Source organism: Emericellopsis atlantica, assembly GCF_019669845.1.
Source record: "Emericellopsis atlantica unplaced genomic scaffold F5Z01scaffold_1, whole genome shotgun sequence".
NCBI lineage: Eukaryota > Fungi > Ascomycota > Sordariomycetes > Hypocreales > Bionectriaceae > Emericellopsis > Emericellopsis atlantica.
This window is the reverse complement of record NW_025764703.1, coordinates 677,368-700,264: the sequence shown is the minus strand read 5'-3', so window position 1 is coordinate 700,264 and position 22,897 is coordinate 677,368. Positions and strand designations below refer to the sequence as shown.

The 22,897-nt window shown below is 56.4% G+C and overlaps 9 protein-coding genes across 9 annotated transcripts; 3 read left to right on the top strand and 6 right to left on the bottom strand.

Annotated features, from left to right (window-relative positions):
• Window positions 1–218: 218 nt before the first annotated feature.
• Window positions 219–1,119, bottom strand: F5Z01DRAFT_632096 (uncharacterized protein; the record flags this gene model as incomplete). The annotated part of the gene is made up of 3 exons (XM_046261837.1): window positions 219–450; window positions 505–807; window positions 860–1,119. 3 exons carry the CDS (start codon window positions 1,117–1,119, stop codon window positions 219–221), a joined length of 795 nt encoding a protein of 264 aa, XP_046122937.1.
• Window positions 1,120–3,815: 2,696 nt separating this feature from the next.
• F5Z01DRAFT_632095 (CAP domain-containing protein) lies at window positions 3,816–4,819 on the bottom strand (the record flags this gene model as incomplete). The annotated part of the gene is made up of 2 exons (XM_046261836.1): window positions 3,816–3,883; window positions 3,940–4,819. 2 exons carry the CDS (start codon window positions 4,817–4,819, stop codon window positions 3,816–3,818), a joined length of 948 nt encoding a protein of 315 aa, XP_046122936.1.
• A 5,044-nt stretch (window positions 4,820–9,863) lies between these two features.
• F5Z01DRAFT_669745 (uncharacterized protein) lies at window positions 9,864–10,628 on the bottom strand (the record flags this gene model as incomplete). The annotated part of the gene is made up of 4 exons (XM_046264461.1): window positions 9,864–10,007; window positions 10,079–10,211; window positions 10,295–10,522; window positions 10,609–10,628. The coding sequence occupies 4 exons, from the start codon at window positions 10,626–10,628 to the stop codon at window positions 9,864–9,866; spliced, it is 525 nt and encodes a 174-aa protein (XP_046122935.1).
• A 194-nt stretch (window positions 10,629–10,822) lies between these two features.
• Window positions 10,823–12,329, top strand: F5Z01DRAFT_642008 (putative nuclear pore protein NUP57). The gene is made up of 3 exons (XM_046262614.1): window positions 10,823–11,366; window positions 11,417–12,060; window positions 12,114–12,329. Exons 1-3 carry the CDS (start codon window positions 11,066–11,068, stop codon window positions 12,216–12,218), a joined length of 1,050 nt encoding a protein of 349 aa, XP_046122934.1. The 5' UTR covers window positions 10,823–11,065; the 3' UTR covers window positions 12,219–12,329.
• F5Z01DRAFT_642004 (mitochondrial import receptor, Tom5 subunit) lies at window positions 12,330–12,966 on the bottom strand. Its single transcript, XM_046262613.1, has 2 exons — window positions 12,568–12,966; window positions 12,330–12,514 (listed from the first exon to the last, which is right to left on the bottom strand). The coding sequence occupies exons 1-2, from the start codon at window positions 12,728–12,730 to the stop codon at window positions 12,477–12,479; spliced, it is 201 nt and encodes a 66-aa protein (XP_046122933.1). The 5' UTR covers window positions 12,731–12,966; the 3' UTR covers window positions 12,330–12,476.
• Window positions 12,967–13,050: 84 nt separating this feature from the next.
• F5Z01DRAFT_642001 (putative glycine decarboxylase P subunit) lies at window positions 13,051–16,936 on the top strand. The gene is made up of 3 exons (XM_046262612.1): window positions 13,051–13,211; window positions 13,271–16,541; window positions 16,600–16,936. Exons 2-3 carry the CDS (start codon window positions 13,418–13,420, stop codon window positions 16,662–16,664), a joined length of 3,189 nt encoding a protein of 1,062 aa, XP_046122932.1. The 5' UTR covers window positions 13,051–13,211; window positions 13,271–13,417; the 3' UTR covers window positions 16,665–16,936.
• Window positions 16,937–18,453, bottom strand: F5Z01DRAFT_641995 (WD40-repeat-containing domain protein). Its single transcript, XM_046262611.1, has one exon. The coding sequence runs from the start codon at window positions 18,414–18,416 to the stop codon at window positions 17,004–17,006; it is 1,413 nt and encodes a 470-aa protein (XP_046122931.1). The 5' UTR covers window positions 18,417–18,453; the 3' UTR covers window positions 16,937–17,003.
• Window positions 18,454–19,483: 1,030 nt separating this feature from the next.
• On the top strand, window positions 19,484–21,081 carry F5Z01DRAFT_678882 (uncharacterized protein; the record flags this gene model as incomplete). Its single annotated transcript, XM_046265477.1, has 3 exons — window positions 19,484–19,942; window positions 19,996–20,034; window positions 20,101–21,081. The coding sequence occupies 3 exons, from the start codon at window positions 19,484–19,486 to the stop codon at window positions 21,079–21,081; spliced, it is 1,479 nt and encodes a 492-aa protein (XP_046122930.1).
• A 176-nt stretch (window positions 21,082–21,257) lies between these two features.
• Window positions 21,258–22,376, bottom strand: F5Z01DRAFT_669739 (uncharacterized protein; the record flags this gene model as incomplete). Its single annotated transcript, XM_046264460.1, has 1 exon — window positions 21,258–22,376. One exon carries the CDS (start codon window positions 22,374–22,376, stop codon window positions 21,258–21,260), a length of 1,119 nt encoding a protein of 372 aa, XP_046122929.1.
• Between the last annotated feature and the right edge of the window lie 521 nt (window positions 22,377–22,897).

Here is a 22,897-nt window from a genome sequence, read left to right as displayed (position 1 = left end):
CGCGCTTGCCTGTCTGCTTAGGCATGCATCCCAAATCAGCAAAAGAAACAAACTCCATCAGCGCCGAAAGGCCGGTCCGTGGGTTCTGTGCCCCTCCCGGACCAGTCACGCGACCTGCCCCCATGCTTATGCCCAAAGAACCATTGCGCCCAAAGTCCGTGGCCAACCCAGTAACAAAGGAGAGGAGCGGAAGAGAAGAGAAGAGAAGAACATCCGTCTCACGCCACGCGGTACGCGTCGATGATCAGTTCCTCCGCCTTCCAGACGCCACTGGCGACCCACAGTCCGCAGTTGACAATCTCGGCGTATCGCTTGTCGGCAGTCTTGATGGTGAGGAACATGCGGAAGCCATACTTGCGCGGGTCAATGGTGTTGGCCGAGCGCGTGCTGAGCAGGGCGTCGAGGATGTCACAGGGTCCCGAGAGGGAGCCACGGGTACGCATCTCCAGGCTGTTGACGGGTCAGTCAGTCAAAATGCGCATTGAGAGAGGGGCTTGGACATACGTGGCTGGTGGCTCGTCTGTCGTCTGCATGATAAAGGCGCCCTCGACGATGCGGATGGGACGGAAGCCCCTGGCTTGGCCGAGATCGTAGCCTCCGGCCATGACCTTGCCGTGACCAAAGGACCCGGACCAGGAACCGGAGGAGACGGCCGTGATCTCCTTGTGGGCGCGGCCTTGCACCTGCGACGGCTCATTCTTCAGGGCGACTGCAACGCGAAAGTCGAACTCGAGCGTTGGCGTCGGAAAGGCGACATTGGGGCAGGGGAAGTGGTCGAGTGCGCGGCGGCAGGTTTCGTCTACCGATCTGGCCGTTTTGTCAGCAACAGAGACTGCAAAGAAGAATCCTTTGAACATACTTGCCCAACGGACATGGCTCGCCCTCTCCCTCGCCGCGAAAGGGCAATGCTGGCAACAAGTGGCTCATGTCCAGCTGTTCACTTTTCTCGGCCCCGTCATCAGCCGCTCCCCAGACGCCATCAGCCGATTCCGCCGTGGTTTGTCTCGTCAACGTGGGCGGTGTTGTCGTCGCTGCGGAGGGTGGCTGTGGGTGGTGTCCCTGGACCGAGGTCGAGGGTAGGCTCGTGGCGGCTGCGGCGACAGCGGCGCGCGCCGCCATTGTGCAGGGTCTCTTTCTGATGCTGTCGCTGGCCGCCGCTGTGGTGGGCGGTCCGAGATGTAGATCGACTGGTGGGGGCGAGATGCGTTTACCGAGACATGAGTCTTGCACGTGTTGGTGTTCGACAAAGACCGTGCTGCTCATCCTGCGAGTTGCGCTGCTCCTTATGGCTCTCCTCGAATCCGGTATGTCTGGGAGAGAAATGGCAAAAGCAGGTTGATGCGATACCAGTTGAGATGGGTAGTGGGTGTCGTCGGCAATTAATAACGGATACGGCCTAGACTAGTAGTAGGCAGGCAAAGCAAAGCACAGGTGGTACTGGGCTGGATATGGCTGTACGTAGCCGTAGTCGGGGCCGGGATAATACCCGAATCGCTCTTATGGTCCGGGGCTCTTGTATCGTAGCAAGGAAAGTAAGTAATGTGAAGAGGATGACAGCTGGGAGAATGGATGTGTTCAATGTCCCTTGACGCAAGTGGCCCCCGCGCGAGGGACCGAGAGCCAATGTTATATGTATGGCAGGCAGGCAGGCTGAGAGGTTGGATGGTGGACTGATTTCAAATCGCACGGCGACCTGATGGAAGCAAGCAGCAGGCCATGCTATGCGCCGGAGCTCCAGCAGGACTAGACGGCTCCAGCGATCCTAGGGCGGCTTTCCAGTGGACGGACACGCCTATGTCCGGACTGTTAGGCCTTTCTCCACACTTCAAGATGATAGCACCTCGGTCCAAATCTCGCTCGTCATCACCAGCACGTCCGTGGGTATAATCCCAGGTATCGACAAGCTGAGTCGTGCCTCGAAACTTCCGAATGATCCTAAGCAGGAGGCCATTACAAACAATCGTGGACAGTCGTTGCGTTCAATTGTCGACTCGCTGCGTCGGCCACCGAAGATGGGCGAGGGTGGTGGAGACGGACGTCCCAGGCACCTTTTCAGTTGGTCAAGGACTGGAGTTTCGCAATACTATTTCCGCACCACCATCCATCCCATTTCCGACACCACGCTCAGTCGTTGGCAGCTCAAACCACCTGTCTGTCAGGCCATCGCCGATGTCTTGATAATGAGCATCGGCCTGCTCTCCTCTCGCAGCATCAGCAACAGGAGTTTCATCAGTTCAGCTCCAGTCGTGGCTAACACAATCTCGGGCCAGTGCTGACGGAAGGACGAGCGACAGGAGAGTGGTGGGCTCAGCTGGTTGTTTGCTTGGCTTGGCCGTCGGATTGGCGGAACGCCACGGACACGCTTGGTCATGGTTCACTAATAAGCCTTTTTCATCAACTAAATCCGCAGGGAAAACAGCTAAGGTACGTACAAAACGCCGAATCAGTAAGCCACGGAACTGCTACGTAATTCCGTCGCTCTGCAGCAGTGGGATCTCCGAGACCTTTAACAAGACAACGGTTTCAACAGATCTGAACGGTTCATTGCGATCATCCAGTCCTTGCCTGCCTGCCTGCCCGCCCATCCGTCAGTGGAAGAAAGGCCACCATCACAGCTCAGCTCAGGTCCTCCTCCGCCGTCGTAAACAAGCATCACTGCGTCCCTCCATTCCCCATCACGCGACAAGCTAAAACCCATCTTCTCCAATCGGTGCCACAACCACTCCCGACAACCCGAGCATCGTCCGTCTCGAAATACCATCTCAGCCCCCAGCTAAATTCCCACTGGCTCTGGCCTCCAGACCCGGGCCGCGGCGTGGCAAAACTAGTACTGTATGTAGTACAGTGTATTATGCGTAGAGTCAATCAGTCAACCCCGTCATTACCGCATCTCGTATCAACACAGGCGGAGGCTTTGCTACAGTACCGGTCTCTGCTGCAAGAATCGAAGCCCGTGTCCGCGCCCTTCGGCGGCATCATCTGCGGTCCGCACCCGACTCGCTATCCGCGCCACCGCGCGGCTAGTATTCATTGGTCATTGGTAAGCGGGATTTCCGAGCTAAGCTAAGAACCCTCCGGCTTATGAAGGGAGTTTCATTGAAGTCTATGATTCACTTGACATGGTATTCTTCTGACATTCAATATTTATGTGTTCCGATTCCAAGGCTAGGACACACGCATTACGTCGGAAGTGGCACGTACTGATCTCAGTTGAGAATTCCGCACGTCGCCACCAACTTCACTCAGCCATCAGACATCAAATGATACCATCAGTGTGAACACCATTCTTGACTCAATTGATTTCTATCCAATTCATCGCTCTAGCGCACCGGCACCTGACCTTGGGTTACACACCAGCAAAAGCAGCTTAGGTGCCTGCCCTCTAGCCTCGCACAATGAAGATGCATACCCCTGGTCTCATGCCCCCTTCCCCAAACTCTCCCGACGCGTTCTGACCATGAAGCCATCACCATGCGTGAAACAAAGAATGCAAAGAGTAAGACCCCCCAAAAGGGTGCAAAGAATTTTCTTGCTCGAACGGCAAGCAAAGATGAAGTGGTTAAGTACGACTGGCATAACGTACAACTGAAGAAGTGAAGAAGAATGTTTTGTGTTGCCTTGTTTTTTCTCTCTCGAGCATCCTTGGATAGAATCCCTACGGTCTTGCTCTGCACACACAAGGAGGACGCCCATGCCGACCATCCCAGCAGCAAAAAGAAAAGAAGAGAACAGTGCCAAGCGGCGTGCTGGGTGGGCTGTCGTCTCGTCATCATCGCTAATGGGCCTCCACCTTTTTTTTCTCAGATGCCTAGTACTTAGACATTGGTGGTGGCCATGCCCAGGGGCTTGAGAACGTTGTCAGCGTATTCGCCACCGTAGTTGCCTGTGACCGTTCGTTAGCACATTTCCATTTCTACTATATCGCACGGGTGGACGTACCAGGGGGGTCGTAGTTGCAGACAGTGTACAACGATGGGTATTGCAGGACAGTACCGGCGGGGCAGCTCGCCGTGTAGCAGCCAACCTTGGTGGTCGACTTCCAGACGACCTGGGTGAAGTGGCCCCATGCGGTGAGAGGCGAGTTCGAGGGAGGGTTGTCCATGCCGTAGAATGTCCAGGCGTTCACTTCGCCATTGTACCACTGCTCGGTGACGGCACTGGCCGCCATCTTGTTCTTGAGGCCGTCCATGCTATCCGTGGTGCCCCACGAGGCCAGGTTCTGGCCGTAGCCACCGGAGCCCTGGTTCATGTCATGCGCAAAGACGCAGCCCTCGGCAATGGTCTTGGCGTAGCCGGCCAGAGTCGAGTCCCACGAGAGGGCAGGCGCCGAGTGGTTGCTGCGGTGGACGTTGTGCTGCTTGAGCATCACACCCTCGTAGCTGTCCGTGGATGGCTCCTCGGGCGCGGGCGCAGTAGTAGGCTCGGGCTCGGCAGTGGTGGTCTCGGGCTCAGGGGCAGGCTCAGGAGCAGCGGTGGTCGTCTCGGGTTGAGGCTCAGGCTCAGGCTGGGGCTCGGCACTGGGCTGGGGCACGACGACAGTTGTGATGACCGGTGCCGGGGCCTCAGGCTGGGGCTTCTTCTTGGGAAGAGATTGGGTCTTCTCCTGAGGCACGACCGTGGGCTCAACGACCTCGACGGACGTTGTTGACGTGGGCACCTCGTAAAAGACGCCAGCGGGCTCTTGGCCCGCGGTGACAGTGACAGTGACAACCTCGACGACCCAGTCGGTCTCCATGGCGCGCTTGTCCAGGGGCACACGGATGGGGCTAGCCACGGCCAGCGCAGCGCCAGTGGCGGCAAGAAACATGGAAGCCTTCATCTTGCTAGAGTGATTGCTTTTCACGTTGATGTTTGATTGAGTCTGGTTTATCCAAAAGTCCGACTGTCTGTATAAGTAGCGCGTCAGTAAGGCTTTCTACGTCATGTAATGCATGAGATCCAGGGTCGTCGAAAACGTGGTTGCTCGGAATGGGGACAAAAACCAGGTGGCTGGTATCCTCTGTTTCACACAAAAGCTCTGCTTTCAGCGGGAAATGTGCTGCGAGTTGGGTAGGTCCAATATCGCTTTCAGTCCATGAGTTGTGGAATGCTGTTTGGACAGGAATGTGTTGTGAAACATGGTCTCAGTCCAGGGCGGAAAAAAAAGGGTAGACTCGATGGAGGGGCTCAATCCGGGGTAGCAAGTGGTTCTGGACTCCCAAAAGTTCGTTTGCGTTCGAGAGCGTTTCTGGCCGAAGGTTTCCTGGTGAAGAATAGGAGAATCGATGTCCGCGCTTGCGGACATGGAGTGAGCAGACGACGCATCGGGAGCAGGCGAAACGTTGTCGTTTGTTTCCACCTCCACGCGAAACAGACTGAAGAACAAAGAACGGATGAAAATAACGTACAATCGTTTTTTGAGCTATTGAGCAGTTGTTTTTTGGTCGTTTCAGAACCAGCTGGGGCAGCACTGCTGACGATTGGCGAGATGGTTGGTGGTTGATACTTCCTTCAAGGAGAGAGAGCCGTGAGTGTCGTAAGAAAGTCAAGAGTCGACAATGGACCTTGCTGCTTGCTACCGCCTGCGGGAGTTGAATGCTGCTGCAAAGGGTGTTCTTGAGCGATGGACCACAGGTCTCTTTTCTACTTGCGGACACGTGGGTGGGTGAGGGAGCGTGTGGGTGGTCCGAGGACAATGAGGCGCGGCGGTTTGGGAATAAGGAGCGTAATGGGTCAGTGGACGACGCCAAAGACCGGAAAGGAGTGTGTAGCCGGTGGGTGAAGGAGTGGAAGAAGAGAAAAAGTGAGGTCGGACGACACCAGCGACTCTTTAGACTCTGTGGGAGGAGGGGGGAGAGAGGGCGGATCAGCGGGTGGGAGGAGGAAGTGCACGCGTTAAAAACGATCGACTGGACTGGGGTGCCGAGATCAAGGACTCGGCTTCAAACGAGAGACAGCAGGGGGCCGTTGATGAAGGACAGTGGAATGGGGATGACCACTGCCCAGAGAGATTGATCGAGGGGATGGACAAAGGGGCATGTCCAGGCATGAGGATTGCTAGGGCCGGCGCTTGTCTCCAGAGGACACACCCCCCCTTCCTGCGGCGAGCAGCAGGCGCCAAAGGCCACCATCTGTCGGCGCCTCTGTAGGGGGGGAGAGGGTGTTTCTCTAGCAGGCACTAACAGGCCCCCTCCGCCTCAAACAAACACAACGAGGCGGCCTGTTACAGATTCCGAACCTGCTCTCCCGTGCCTCTCGGTGTGTCCAGACATTAATCAGAGGGTCATTGACGAGAATGAGTTTTCGTAGAAACGCCAGCTTGCACGGCACCTTTCCAAGTGCATAGAATGTGCCGACAGAGATCGCCCGCAACTCGCTTGCCGATTAGATGAAGATCGTCAGCCAGGCCTCCCACCGGCACAATTGACCTCTAGACTGTGTGTGAGCCAGCGATGGACGGCGCTCACGCTTGTGTCACCGGCAGATTGCTAGGCCTCTAGCTCAGAACTGCAGTTGAATGCCCCAGCGACGACACACTTCAATGTTGTGACATGAAGCGCCAGTAGAGGTCGGGCCAACATCAGTGCCGGCCCCCCAGCGCTAATAAGCACTGGACAAGAGGGCTTCTTTCAGTCGGTGTCGCCTAATCACAAGTCCTTGCACAGCAACAGCAACAACCAACGAGGGGTGCCGCGTGCCTTGCAGATGGCGCCCACCACTGCGTGTGATCCCAGCTTCCGAAACTTCGGGAGCCAACGATTGGGCTGCGGCTCCATTAAACAAGCTCTGTCCACTGGGTCCCTCATGTCGGCGGGCGACTCTGAAACGGCCCCAATCTCGAGGTCAAGCTGCACGACTGCACCTAGTAATTAATGAACAGAGAGTCGAGGCCTCCGAGTGAGTGAGTTAATTAACCACTTCAGGAGTACTTGTACGTACGTGTACATGATCAAAGGCATGGATCTCATTAACACGCAGGTAAAGCGTCGAAAAGTCAGAACCACTTTAGCATGAGACATGGGACAAACTATCAACGTGAGGCAGCCTAGCAGCTGGCTGTGCACTACCGACGTAGCGTTCCATGGCGATGTTCTAGGCAATCGATTGCTAGAATCCGGGTGCGAGCAGTTTCCCTAGGCGCGATCCCTGTGTGCATCCGCCAAGAGCAATGTTTCTCTCCAGAAGTCTAGGCGAGAGGGCTAGAAGCTCAAGATCACCACCCCGCATTCCAACAGCTAGGCGAAGACAGACCCTGCTCCTCTAGGCACTAGGCCACGCATGCATTGTCCCTAGAACACCATTCCAAGCTGTGGCCACCGGTGCATTGTTCGTTGGCATTTTATATATCGATGCTTGCGTTTTCGACTGTTCGTGCACCAGGGCTTGGATGATTGTCCAACAGAGACTGGAAGCCAAGTTTCAAGTTGCCAGCGCCCTTTGTCCCACTCCACGGTACCCAGCACTAGCAGTCTAGTCCAGCTCCGCGTGTCGTACCACTGCTCTGTGGCTGTTTCATCAATCGCCTTTTTAAATGGCCTCATGCAGAGTCCCGCGAAGTTATCTCAAGTAGGCCATAATCATATGCCTTGGAGTTGCTCATCGAGCCGTTCATGCACGTTTGACATGGACCAGCACGCACTACGGATGCTGTCTTGGATGTCTACAGGAATCACAAACTATCCGCCTCTGATACCTGTCGTGCCACTTCGTTTCCCGGGACCGCGGGCCCCGGTCTACTACGGCCCACAGGTCTAGATTTCGGATGCTAGCAAACTTGCAAATGCTGACAGCCCAAGCTCCATCTACATGTAGCCACCACGAATCTGGCTCACCATGCGACATTGAGACGCTTCACTGGCCGCTATCGGCCTACAGCGCAAGAAAGTAAGGGAGACACAACTGCTGGTGCAGCTCATTCTTGCTCTGCCTTTCTGGAGGAATTCACGTGGCCTGGAACAAGGCCTCGTAGCTGGTCACCACATTCTGACCAGCGTTGATAGAAAATCTCCAAACCCACAAATGCGGGATCCTTGTGTTGTTACCCCTGGCTTGAAACAATTGCGGGTACTGTAACACTGGCCGGCGCTGACTGGACGGGACGGGACTGGAGCCGCATCGCTTCGTCCACACCCTGAACGGAACCAAACCAAACCCCCTTGGCCAACCCTCATCAAACGCTCGCAGGCCGTGACGTCGAAATTCGCGCTTTCTGCGATCGATGAAAGCAAATTATTATTGTGCTCATCCAGTACTTTGTTTGACAATTTCGGACTCTACAAGATGGGACTGCAATCCCGTATCGTTGAGAATGGCGAGGTGCGGTCACTCGGGCTCCTCAAGGAGTGCTAACCCTAGTCCGCCAGCCCCTATTCGGACGTCGCTCGTGTGACCCAAGGATGTAATAGCAAGGCTCTCACCGAATGCGCCTGCCGGTGATTACGAACAAGGCGCGCCTATGGTCAGGTCAAGTTCTTGCGGCCGAATATGCTTCGCATTGCTAGTACGCCTGGCGTTGGACAAAAGGTGAGAAACATGAGGCTGGTATTGTTAGTCGCCATTGTCAGGTTGGACGAGTCATACCTAACGCTCAGCGGTCGACAGCGTCCTGAGATGACCTCCGCGCATGACTCTCGCCCGATGACATCTATGGTGATAGGCCCAGCCTTGTTCATCGGCGCGTATGACACCAGAGACGAGCCCGACAGATGGCACATGCTACCCGCACCACCAGTAACCTATGTTGCGATCCCCGAGTTCGTGCCTAATAAGAATGACTGTCAGGTCTTTCCGATGCCTTGATAGCAGTGCGCTTTGCAGCGTTATCTCCGCCAAGGTGCCATCTGGCTGTCGTCTTCCGCCTCTAATAGACTAGGAGAGTGTGTGAACGGGATAAGATTAGTGAAGTTGACGACCCCGACATGGCCAGGAGGGTCGGAATTCTCGGCATAGGGAAGAGCTATGTTTCTGCATCCTCATGTCTTCCATGATAACATCCTTGTCCCGCCCCGTCCGCTCCCGGCCAGAATGCGGCAGTCATAATAGAAAGGGGCTCATCTTTACAGAGAACTGCCTCGCTGCCACGCTCAGCAACCATGGAAGGGCGTATCGGGTACCAGTGTCCTCGTGGCTTTCGGTCGCCTCGAAGCTGGGGTGGTTGAGTGTGCCGTGCCGTTCTTGTAAATTAGAATGGTAAATCTAGATATCGTTGTCGAAAGTCTTTGTAGATGACGATTCCCGTGGGTGAGAAGGCTTAGGCACCGACGCTATACCGTTTTCCATTCTTCTTCCCTATTCCGTGAAACGAAGCTATAGGTCTTTTCTGCATGGCGGGCCGGCATGCTGTTTGGGACAAGGTAGCTTGTGCTGATGTTCAGAATAGAGATTTCTGCGCATTGTGCTGGACGCGTGCGCTGCGACGGATCTACGTAAACAAAGTGAACAACGAGGTCAATGTTACCGCAGTTGAGATATTGTTTATTGCTGTCGTTCGCAAATTCGCCATCCCTTCGGTCCCCGTTCCGGGGGTTGCAGGGTAGCCTCAAACTGAAAAGTGCTTGGGGAACACAAATCGTATCGATTGCCCAGCCGTTCATACGTGTAGGAATATCCAATGTTCCCGGAAAGTGGCAGTGGAACTGCATATCAAGTCAATTTCTGACGCTCGCGGATGACACACCATGTTCACAAGATGCGACTCGCAAACATCGATAGCCACGGTCCTCACCAATACGGAGCCGATCCGGCTAATGAGCCAATGGTGCGGTAAGTACGTCAAGACAAATGAATCGTTGATCGGAGCACTTCTCGCTCAACTATACACTGTACCAACAAGTGATCCAACATGAACCTTCAACCCATGCTCGCTTGCCCACCCTGGCCCTCGCTTATTGCTTGGCCTCCTCGCTCTGGCCGGGGACAAAGGGCTTGCCCTCGACGGCGCGGAACTTGCGATCCGACATGATCATCTGCGGTCGTTGCTCGACGGGGGTGACGTTGTTGGGCTGGTCAGGGACGACCTTCTTCAGGTTCTGCGACTGGTGGTTAGCAACGGCTTCCTGGTCGCCGGCAGGCCAGCGCAGAGGAGGGGAAGAAACCCTACCAGCTTCTCAAAGGCGCAGCGGTTCAACTTCCACTCAAAGGGGCGGCACTGCCAGAGCTGCTGGTTGTGGTTGTCGAGGCACTTCCAGTGGTTGGTGAACTGCTCGAGGCAGCTCTTGTTCAGATCGTCGATCCTGCGCTGGTCAGCCTCGCGGTCCATCTGTGCCACTCTTTTCTTTTCGTGATGCATCCGCGTGGTCATTGAGGGAGAACATACACGCTGGACGCGCAGCGGGTCACTCGACGACCCTCCTTCATGCAGTCAAACTCGCCGCGACCGGGGTTCTCGTTCTTGCATTGCATGTAGTCATCGTTGTAGTCCTGGCAGCGGTTGCCGATGAAGAAGGAGGCCGAGAGGAGGGGAGCGGATGTCGCGCCAATCTCCTGAACTTTCGGCACGGAGTCGGGGAGGGGGGTCGTGTCGATGAGGTTTTCCTGGTTGAAGCTGCCCGTCACGTTAGTCTCTGGCCATTGTGCGTGCTGTTCCCCGACGCTGCCATCGCCGGGGCGGCCGGGAAATGTCAAACGTACAAGGGCTTTCGTGTCGACATGTTGGGTGACTGTGTGCGGCCGTGGGCTATACAGGCTGCGTGGTGTAATATGCGGTATGTCGTGAAGACGAGCCTCTGGGATGATTTGAGGTGAGGTTGGAATTGAGTCGTTGTGATTGGCTGAAAGGTGGGGCGAGGCTGGCCGCGGTGTTTGGGCGGCTGAGGTGCCGCTGGCTGCAGCTTTGTTGGACTTTGTTTTCGCGTAAGGCACAATAAGGTAGCTGCGTCGCGAAGCGCAAAGAGCATCCCAATTTGATCTCACTTTTTGCATTGCGCACCGACGACCGGAACTTGGATCCCCAGCAGCGAAACGCATAGGACGATCTTGGATTAATCGACCGCGTTTTCAAGAAACCACCCGTCCGATACACGCAGAGCTTGCAGGCGTAGACAAACATTTCTGCTTCACCACGCGATTCGCTTTCAACGACAACGAAATGTCACTCTTCGGGCAGGCTAAGCCTGCTGGAGGCAGTATCTTTGGACAGACGCAGACCGCTCAGACATCCCAACCACAGCAGGGAGGTGGACTTTTCGGCCAGTCGACTGCCAACCAGCAACCACAACAGCAGCAACAGCAACAGCAACAGCAACAGCAACAGCAACAGCAGCAGCCCCAGCAGAATGCTTTTGGAAACACCATGAACCAGTCACAACAGCAGCCGCAGATGCCTGCGTTAGCACAGTCGCAAGCCCAGCTGGCAAGCTCTTTATGGGAACCGGGCCAGGATACACACCGTATGCAACCCCGGCATGGCCTTCCACTTGCGCATCGCTGACATTGCTAGACTCCAAATCGATTCTCGATCAGATGAAGGACGTGACAGACAAATGGGACCCTGCGAACCCCAGCTGTGTGTTCAAGCACTACTTCTACAACAAAGTCGACCAATCGCATGTCCCGTTCTACAAGCCCTCTGCGCACGAAGACCCTCGCGAGTGGGAGGAGGCCCTCCAGAACAAGCCCGCCCCGGGGTACATGCCGGTTCTCTGTTCGGGTTACGAGTCCCTCGCAGACCGTCTCAAGACTCAGAAGCGCGCCATCACAGAGTTCAATACCCGGTTGCATCAGATCAATGCCAGTCTTGGTGCGATTCTGGAGCGACACGAGCTGCAGACCGAGGTCCGCGCGTTGGCAGCGAAGAGGCGATCTGCGGCGCTGGCGGAGCGAAGTCTGGCTCTCGCTGCTAAAGTGCAGGTTTTGCGAAACAGGGGCTACGCACTCAGTGCGGATGAGGATGAGCTCACGAGGCGGCTGGAGACTCTGGAGAGGGCAGTGCAAGACCCAGCGGTGGGAGCAAGAGAGGAAGAGCTCTGGAGCCGGTTGATTGTCTTGCGAGGCCATGCAGATGCGCTGATGAGGGAAAAGGAGAAGCCCTCTGCGGATGGCGCGAACGGGTTGGATGAGGAAACCGAGGCGCAGGCCAAGAAGGTAAGTGAATTCGTGCTGACGCTGCGTGATACACAGGCTAACAGACTTGAAAGGTGCTCGAAGACTACGAGAAGCAACTGCAGCACCTCAAGAAGGAAACCGAGGCTCTGGTGGAGGACTACATGGCGTGGGAGCAGAGCCGCAACCCGGCAAGGTAGCACGGGCACATGTCGCGATAGCTGTAATCTTTCGGAGTTGGGTCCAGGTTCAGACATTCACGGCCTGTCGGAGTTTTCGTTTGGATGAATGGATAGACACACGGTTTTGAATGCATGCAACAAACAAACAAACGGCTTGATATTGTCCCCGCCCAATTCCTAGTGGTCTATCGTACACCCGCATGCTATGCTTGCTCCGTTTTTGTTGTTGACATAGTATACATTATTACATCGTGATACGCGTGCAGGCGGCTGCATTTAGAAGATCTTGCTGACCATATCGATGGCAAAAGGGGCTGTCGACTTGTGAGATGGGTGAAGGCGTGACACAGTTGGGGGGCTTGCTTACACATGTACAGGAGGAAAGCAGTGGCAGCGACTTGCTGGACGGTGAAGACAGCCTCGGCCTCCATGGCCTGGATCTCCTCGCGAGACTGCTGGGGTGGTGCGACTGATGTATGGTCAGTATTGATATCCTTCCTCTCTTCGTTCGGTTTCGACATGACGTACATCCTCCGAACATTATGGCGGCGTTCTAGCGTTTTCCTGGCGGAGTATATGTTTTGTATGTTTTGAGGCGGGCTTGAGAGCAGAGCGTGACTGAGCTTGTCGAGATGCGATGGCTTGGAGAGGTATTGGACGTGGATACGCGATGAGCTGCTGGTGTCACCTCGAAAACTTCAGGCTGGATTCGCGACGACCAAAAGAGTGGAGACAATGGCTGCAGACTGATAAGTCGAGATAAGGAGCACCATATCTCACGATAAGGGTGGAGACCATTGAGGCAACCGTCGGCTCACGGCCGGGGGGACCCGATAAGATAACCCAACATTTCCGTGTCACACTGCTTGTATGTCCCTGCCGAACGGATGACAGCCGAGCCAACAGAGGCACAGTTTATTTATCGCACCAGACCTCACCGACCTGGTCTTTTTTTTCTCTTTCATACTCCTGTCACTATTCATTCCCTCTTTCTTGGAACTTGACCATAAGGTAGGGTCTTGACGGGAACCAATTGGCCTCGCATACAGTGTGCTGACCCTCTTACACAGACAGAGGCAAGCTGTGGTCAAGATTCGGTGGCGATATGAAGATTTAAGAATTGCGCCAGCTCGGATTTTTTCTCTCTAATATCTTCTGGTTGCAACTTCATACTTCTCGTCCTTCTACCTCTACATTCAGACGCTTTACCACGCATAATGGCATCTCGTCTTGCGTGTAGCAAGGGTGCTGCGGCCTCAGTCACCTCGGCTGGCTACCGAGCGGCTGCTGGGCGTCGCACAGTCCTCTCCGCCACCACATCACGAGCTGCTGCGGTGCCGGCTCAGAGGCGATTTCTCGCTCACCAGGCTGAGAGCAGGCCGCGTTCCGGTGACCAGACATGGGAGCAGAGGTCGCAGGTGAACGACCAGGCCAAAAAGGGGCCATGGAATCACTTTGTCAACCGCCACATTGGTCCGCGCGACTCAGACGTGGAGCAGATGCTGGCCACCGTCGGCACCAAGAACAACAGCATGGATGATTTCATAGCCGAAGTCATCCCCAAGAACCTGCAGTCGCCGCCTCGTGAGCGGATCGTGCCCGAGATGCACACGAATGAGCCGGGCATCATGGCCGAATGGACTGGTAGCAACAGGAACAACGCGACAAGAGTGTGGATGAACGGCGAGGGATACTACCCCGTCGCCACGCCTGGCGTCATCAAGCGAAACATCCTGGAGAACCCTGCCTGGTACACCAGCTACACCCCCTACCAGGCTGAGATTAGCCAGGGCCGCCTCGAGTCACTACTGAACTTCCAGACCATGGTGTCCGATCTGACTGGCTTGTCCGTCGCCAACGCCAGTCTGCTCGACGAGGGCACAGCTGGTGCCGAGGCCATGATCATGTCGCTCAACTGCCTGCCGTCCTCGCGCCAAAAGGGGAAGAACAAGACCTTTGTCATCTCCAACAAGGTCCACAAGCGCACCTTCAGGGTGATTGAGGGCCGCGCCAAGGGGTTCGGTATCAACATCAAGCGCATGGACATTAGCGACATTGAGGGCATCAGGAGCATTGGCAACGACCTGGTTGGTGTCATGGCGCAGTACCCCGACTACCAGGGCAGCGCCGAGGTGCTCGACAAGGTCGCCGAGGTGACCCACGAGCTTGGTTGCCAGTTCAGCGTCGCCACGGATCTGTCCGCCTTGACTGTCCTCAAGCCTCCTGGCGAGTTTGGCGCCGACATTGCCTTTGGCAACTCGCAGCGATTTGGTGTCCCTCTCGGCTACGGTGGCCCCCACGCTGCCTTCTTTGCGACCAAGGAAGCGAACAAGCGTCGTCTTCCCGGCCGTATTGTTGGCGTGACCAAGGACAGGATGGGTCGTCCTGCCCTGCGCTTGGCCCTGCAAACCCGCGAGCAGCACATTCGCCGTGAGAAGGCGACCAGCAACGTCTGTACCGCCCAGGCTCTCCTCGCCAACATGGCTGCCATGTACGCCGTCTACCATGGCCCCGAGCAGCTCATGGGCCAAGCTGTGGACAACATCCGAGGTGCGCGCATGATTGCCGAGGTTGGCCGTTTCTTCGGTCTCGAGGTCCGCCCCTCCCAGTCTTGCCCCGACCAGGACGTCTTCACAGACACCGTGACACTCCACAATGTGCCAGATGCGTGGGAGTTGAAGACCAAGCTCGAGGAGAACGCCAACATTGGTGTCGGCGTGGGAGCCTACCGATCATCGCAGGACCCTACTGGCTACGTGACGTGCGCCGTGTCTGGCAACGTCACGCACTCCCTGCTTTTCAAGCTGGCCACCCAGCTCCAGAGCCACCTGGGCAAGGAGGACGATGTTCTCACGCTCGTCGATCGCATCTGGAACCAGTCGTACAAGGTCTCTGACCAAGACATCCTCGACAGCATCCCCAAGGCCCTTCGCCGCACGTCCAGCTACCTCACACACCCCGTCTTCAACACCCACCACAGCGAGACGGAGATGCTTCGGTACATCCACCACCTCGCGTCCAAGGATCTGTCACAGGTGCATTCTATGATTCCCCTGGGATCGTGCACCATGAAGCTCAATGGCACTGCCCAGCTTGAGCTCATCGGCCTTCACAAGGTTGCTTCAGTGCACCCTGCCGCGTCTCCCCATGACGTTCCCGGGTACAAGAACCTCATCACCTCCATCTCGAGGCAACTGGCTACGTTGACCGGCCTGGACGCCACGTCCGTGCAGCCCAACTCAGGCGCCCAGGGAGAGTTCGCCGGTCTCCAATGCATCCGCAAGTACTTTGAAGCGAACGGACAGAAGAACCGCGACATCTGCCTCATCCCCATGTCTGCGCACGGTACCAACCCAGCCTCGGCGACACAGGCTGGACTCCGAACGGTGCCCGTCAAGTGCGACACCAAGACGGGCAACCTGGATCTCGCCGACCTCAAGGCCAAGTGCGAGAAGCACGCCAATGAGCTCGCGGCCATCATGATCACCTACCCCAGCACCTACGGCGTGTTCGAGCCTGATATCATGGAGATTTGCAAGACAGTCCACGACCACGGTGGCAAGGTGTACATGGACGGTGCCAACATGAACGCACAGATTGGCCTGACCTCCCCGGGGTACCTGGGTGCTGACGTCTGCCACCTGAACCTCCACAAGACATTCTGCATTCCCCACGGTGGCGGCGGTCCTGGTGTCGGCCCCATCTGCGTGACCGAGGCCCTCGAGCCCTACCTACCGGGCAAGCAGCACAACCACGTCTCGAGCGCCTTGTTCGGCAGCGCCAGTATCCTGCCCATCAGCTGGGCGTACATGCGTCTGATGCGCGACGAGGGTCTCGTCAAGGCCACCAAGGTCGCCCTGCTCAACGCCAACTACCTCCTCGCGCGCCTCAAGGACCACTACCCCATTGTCTACACCAACGCGGCCGGTCGCTGCGCGCACGAGTTCATCATTGACATTCGACCATTCGGCAAGTCGGCCGGTATTGACGTCGCCGACATTTCCAAGCGTCTGCAGGACTATGGGTTCCACTCGCCGACCATGAGTTTCCCCATCTCGGGCACCCTCATGATCGAGCCGACGGAGAGCGAGAGCAAGGCGGAGCTGGACCGCTTCGCGGATGCCCTGATCAGCATCCGCGAGGAGATTCGCGAGATTGAGGAGGGCAAGCAGCCCCGCGAGGGCAACGTGCTCAAAATGTCGCCGCACCCGCAGGTCGACGTGATCAAGGGCGATGGCGAGGGCAAGTGGGAGCGTCCCTACTCCCGGGAGAAGGCGGCGTACCCGCTGCCGTACCTCATGGAGAAGAAGTTCTGGCCTACTGTCGGCCGCGCGGATGACGGTGAGTGACCATCCATCTCTGTTTTACTGGCAGATCTGATATACTGACTTCTTGCTAGCGTTTGGCGACACCAACCTCTTCTGCACGTGCCCTCCCGTCGAGGACACCACAGAGCAGGACTAAAGCCTCCTGCGTTGACAAAACTACTTTGGATACACCGCATAGCATTCTGACTTGTTGATGATGATCACTTCTGTTTCTTGTTTTTTTGGGATAAATGGCAAGCATAAACTCGATTTCAACATTTGCGAGTTGGGCGTTTAGAAAGGGGACCGACCTGTCCGGGTACCTCCAAGGGCGATTGATGAGAACAAGGCTCGTTTTAACATACACACACTTGATAGATGAGATATCACCAGGCCGCACAGGCTACAACTTCAATGCTCACTGGGAGAAGAAACTCTCATGACTTTGTGCTTTGAACATTGCGCTTTTTTTTTTGTATTGCATGTTCTTCTTCCTCTATGCCTCGAAAATCAGGCTGATGCCATCATCGCCTGCGGTCGCCACCCTCTCGCCCGTCTGCCCTTGCACAAAGCCCAGCACGCCGCCGCCCTCGCCATCGCCGCGATGGCCCTTCCACTCCTTGAGCAGACCAGCGTCGGCCGACCCGGCATTGTTCTGTGGTGTCGCGCCGCCGCCACGGATATCCCATCGCCTCACGACACCGTCCATACCACAGCTGGTCAGGATCCACGAGTCCTTGATGAACTCCACCTTGACGACGGAGTGCTCCTCGTGCGCGCCGACAATGTTCCTCCGCACGGCGAACTTGCGCGTCGCATCAAACACCACGATCGACCCGTCGACGGCACCGGCGGCCAGGAGGACAGTAGGGGGCGTCGTGCTCGCCAGGCTCAGCGCCAGACTCTCCACGCTGTCGGACTGAACGTGGAGCGACGCCAGGATCTGACCGCCACTCGTGGGGTCTGCGGCGGTTTTGTTGTTGCGCTGCGCGCCGCGCGCTTGCGAGGCGGACTGTGTCGTGGCGCTGAGCCTGGGCAGAGACACCACGCGGATCTGGCCGCCTGCACCGCCCACGGCGACGAAGCCGCCCTTGGGATCCACGGCGATGGAGTACAGACCGCCCTCGACCTCGAAGCGCTGATCCTCGCCCGTCATCGACACTGCAGTCTGCCCATTGTCGCCCACAAGACCCTTGGCCGCCGCGTTGCCCCAGACATCCCACACATACAAGCTGCTGTCCTCCGACACGGTGATGAGCAGCTGGCCGTCGGGCGTCCACACGCCGGCCGTGCAGGACGCTGTGTGGAGGAAGTACGACTGGACAATCTGGAGGGGACTCGCTGTGTCGATGGGGTCAATGGTGTATACCCACACGGAGCCGTCCGAGGCACCCAGCGCGACCGCGTTGGGGTTGGAGGGCGAAGGGCAGGCCTGCAGCCAGTTGATCTCCTCCACCTCTTGCGCCTCGCCGAGGAAGGTGAACTTGGCGTGGGCGCTGGGCTTGACGTCTGCCTTCCAGGCGCGTATCCGGCCGTCCAGACCGGCGCTGACGAGCACCTCGCCCTCGGGCTGCGTCCAGGCGAGGGCGTTGATGGAGTCTGTGTGGCCCTCGAGGGAGAAGAGGGACTGGAGCTGCGTGGTCTGCTGGTTGTTCGCGGCGGACGAGGGGTCCGAGGCGAAGCTGGCGGGCAGGACGGGCCTCGACTGCGCGGCCGAGTAGTCGTACACCCACCCTGCGCCGGGGGCGTCGTCCTCGGGGCCTGCAGCGCCTCCTACGGCGACGAGAGAGGGGTGTGTCGGGTGCTGGGCAATGGTGAAGAGGGAGTCGCGCGGGTCGTCAAAGTAGGCGATGGAGTCGTTTTGCATGATGATTTCCTGGTCCTGGTCCTCGTCGTCGTCCGAGTCCATGGGGACGTCGCCATCGCCCTGCTCGACGATTTCCTCCTCCGCATCGTCGGCGTCGAGGAGGTCGTCGTCGTTCTCCGCGAGCGAGGGGTCCTCGGTGGGCTTTTCGTCCTTGTCGCGGGGAGCGGCCATGGTGGGGGTTGGATGGAGGGGTGAATCGACTGTGCGGTAGGTTTTTTGCAGGGAGAGAAGGAGGGAATGTACGTAGATGTGGTTGAAGGAGTGAACTTAGAGTAGACGTCTTTTCACTGGAGAGACGTGACCGGCGAGAAGAGTCAGAGGTGGTCTGCTTGATAAGCAGTTGTTGAAGAGAATTGCTTGATTGTAAATTGTTTCCATGTGCAGGGTCCCCATTCCGTCGCTGGCGGAATTGCGTCACGTGATCCACGTCTAGAATTGGACTTCTTACATCACCCACGACATCGCGAGCCTCGCCATTCTACTCCTCATCAGAGTCAACGAACAGGTCAGTCCCCTAGGCTTCGTCCTCGCGAACGGCAGCCTGGGTTGCTGTGGTGGTGGTCGAACTGCCATTCCAAGCACAAGGTGAACGCCCTTCAACAAATGTGCGAAAACTTCCGCACCAACCAAGTCCCGCGCTCTTGGGACGTGTAACGTGCATGGTGAGCTCGGTCAAGGACATGAAGACGCACTGTACACTCCTCTCTGAGCAGTGTTACCTTGGTCTCGAGAGGTCATCTCGTTGCTCTGTGCGCGAAGCATTCGCCGGTTACTTCACCATATTGGGAGAGCGAATCGACATGTCCATCTAGAGCTCGCGTCCGATACTGACGACTTGGACATAGAAGTCTCGAGACACTGTTATATATCAGCATTGCCCATACGCCAAACAAACCTTCCCATTGGAACAAATGGAACTGGCTCGGTACTGTGCGACCAACCGGCTCGCTATGACCCGGCTGCCACACTCATGAGGACGCGTGCCTGACTACATTCCACGACGCGTAGACATTGCCATAGAAGCTTCATCGCCAAAACCCTGGGCCTCATTCTATGGCTGCCCATCACCCTAAAGCCGAACACTAATCGGCGTCCTTCGTTTCGTCACCATGTCAAGTACATTGGCACTCTCAGGACAGGGTCCTGTCACACTGGACTGGGCTCTCGACCAAGAAACCAATGTCATCAATTGGTCCACCTACGGGCCTGCGGCTGGCAGAGTCGCCCAAGATCTCTGGTCACAAAGGGAAACCATCCAAGATCTGATCAGACACCACTTGAACCTGGGACAACAGTATGGATGCACTGTGCTGCCGCTGAAGCACTGGATTCAAGGCGGCTTTAATATCTGCGTCATGGTCGAGGTTCGCACGCTCGGCACAAGGAACGAAGCCTTCCGAGTTGTCTTTCGCTGCCCCATGCCGCATAAGCTCTCCGAGGCTCATTACCCTGGAGCAGTGGATGAGAAGATGGGGTGCGAGGTCGGGGTCTATGCTTGGGTGGAAGAACACTGCCCAGAGATCCCCTCGCCGCACCTCTATGGCTTCGGTTTTAGCAACGGTCGACACGTTAATCTTGTTTCTTTCCCTCGCATCGTGCGATGTGTGCTAATCTTTGAAAGTTCACCCATTCAATGCATTTGCCGCTGCTCCACCGGATCGTTCGACGCTGCTGGCGCTTTGTCTACAGCCTCTTCCGCCTTCCGCTTCTCTCCTAATACATCCAGAGCTACCCAAGCCACAATCTTACCTCAGCATATATGCTGCTCGAGTATCTTGGACCTGATACCGGCCGCATGCTTTTCGACACTTTCGATTCGCAGCGCGGAGACTTGGAAAAAAGACGGCGGTTGTTCACAGGCATGTCTCGGATCATGCTCTCGTTGGCAAAGATTCCGCAGCCGAGGATTGGGTCTTTTTGCTTTCACGACGACGGGACCGTCACATTAACAAACCGACCTCTCTGCTGCTCGACCATGATCCTTGAGAATGATACTGGAGCCAGGTCAATGCAAAGAAGCGACACCTATACGTGCACTGACGCTTATGTTGCTGATATGCTTGCCCTCCATGATCAGCGATTCCTCAAGCAGCCTAACGCGGTCAACGATGAGGAAGACTGCCATTTCCAGATGGCAACCAAGGTTCTGCTCCGTGTCTACTCACGTTCCTTCATTCAGAAACAATTTAGGCAGGGGCCATTCTTGCTGCACCTAACCGACTTTCATGCCAGCAACTTGATAGTTGATCAGGATTGGAATGTCACAGGCTTGATCGACCTCGAATGGATCTGTGCGCTCCCTTTCGAGATGCACCAGGTACCATACTGGCTGACCGGCTGCGCAATCGACGGACTCAAGGGCGAGGGCCTGGTTAAATTCAATCAAGTCCGTCAGGAGTTTCTTCGCATATTTGAAGCGGAAGAACAGTCAGCCCCCGCTCATGCTTTTAGTCTGACTAGGATCATGGAGGAGACATGGGACTTGGGCGGAGTATGGTTTTGGTATTGCCTATCTTCCGTCAACGCCATGTATTTCTTCCTCGAGGCGTATATCTTGCCGGCGTGGTCCTTGTCGCCCGAGGCGGAGAAGATCATATCAAAGTTCTGGTCCCGAGATTCGGAAGCTGTTGTGAAAGCAAAGCTCGAGGATCGCAAGGCGTACGACAAGGAGCTTCGCGGGCTATTTGGGCACAACCAAGAAGCCTAGGCTCTCCAAGGACACACTCCCAGACAAGACACTACCATCATGCTTCTTCTGAACGCAGCTGATGGCTGCTAAACATGCGCGTCTAAAATATATATTGGATGGATGACTACAGAGCAGCATGCACCAAACCAAAATCGACCAAATTACCAAGTCCTTCCTGACAAACATCATGACGGTCATCCATGGTTCGGATACGCCTGCGACTCCTCGTGCGGGATATTGTCACCGTAAGGACCGAAAGTACCCTCCCCTGGGACACTTCGCACCGACACAGCCGTGCCATATGTCTTTTTTGCTTCAGATGAGCCTCGCGGTTCATCGCCTTGAAGCTCGCTAGCCGGCGGAGCAGCCATCATCTCGTACACCCTAGGTGGTTGTTCTTGCTGGGACCAGCCAGGCTGAATCTGAGAAGGAGAATGCCCATTGTCGCCTGTCAACTCATTCGGTTGGTAAACGTGGTGGTTGGACGTGGCGTAAGCAGTTGGTTCATGTTGACTTGGGCTGGTGCTGAAGCCCCCATCCGCGGCATATTGGGGTCCGGCACTGTTTCCAGGGTGATACGGCCATTGCTGACCCATGTCAGGCCCCGAATCGCCAGCAGGTAACTCGACGTTCTGTACCGACTTGCGCCTCCGATACCACAGGAAGAAGGCGATGCCCAATGCAATGAGAACCACAGGTACGACAACTGCCACTGCGATGGTGACAGTGTTGCTCGAGCCCTTGTCAGAGCTCTCATCACTGTTGGCATCTGCTCCGTCATTATCCCCATCCGTCGGTTGTGGTGTAGAAGGACTGCGCTGCTCAGTCGAGCTGGCTTCTGTCGTTGTTGCCGTCGTTCCCTCCAGATCACTAGGCTCATACACCATTCTCAACCCGTAGGCGTTGATCCCATCGGCCCCCGTCATTGTGACGGCCACTGTTGCGTCGTCATCGGTCGTTACCAGCAGTACGGTCTGTTGGTCGCCCGCGCTCCAGGTACACTGCATAGACTCCCACGGTCCAACAAGGGAGCCTGGCTCGGATACACACCATAGCTCGATGTCGCCGCGAGACGGGCAGCACGTCACTGTTGTTGTTCCCCCGCTGGACCGCGTGCAGTCTTCATGTGCCGTGTAGCCACTCGGGCAGCCAGTGCCCGGCGAGTAGTATGCCTGAGGGTCGGGATTGAAGTCGTCAGGCAAGCATGACGATGCAAAGTCGAAGCCGAAAATCGAGTTGCCGGTAATGTGGGAGCAACCGTCCGGGACGGAGAAGTCGGTCGGAAAGGGACCTTCGAACGATGTGATGGACATTATGAAATAGAGGGGACTGTTCTCACTTCAAAGCCCGTATCCGGCGCGGGCTGACTGAAGCTACGCGTCGACGCAGACGCCTATCGAATCAACAGGGACGACAAAAGAATAGGAGATGAGGATGGACACGGGTGAGATCTGCAACTGCCGTATCTTTGAGAGTGAGAAAAAAATCATGTGCCTGGATCTGGAAGCAAGGTATGACGGAACCTATACTCCTGGACACCGTCGAGGCTTTGACTGGTGTTCATCTCACCCTGTTCCCCGGCCCGCGCCTACGTAGTATGCATGGCAGACTGGCAGTATACAGTGCTGACAGGGTATTTAGTCAAGAGTCAAGACTCATGCTTGAAGTTCCCAGTCGACCAGACCACACGAATTGCGCCAGCTCTGTGCTGGTCTACAGAGCGGTGGAGGATCATCCGTGGAGCACCTGCAGGGCTGAAACGCTCCATGCTACGCATTTGATCCTTCGCAGAGGTTCGCAACATGTAGGAGCCCCAGATAATGAACCAGGGGGT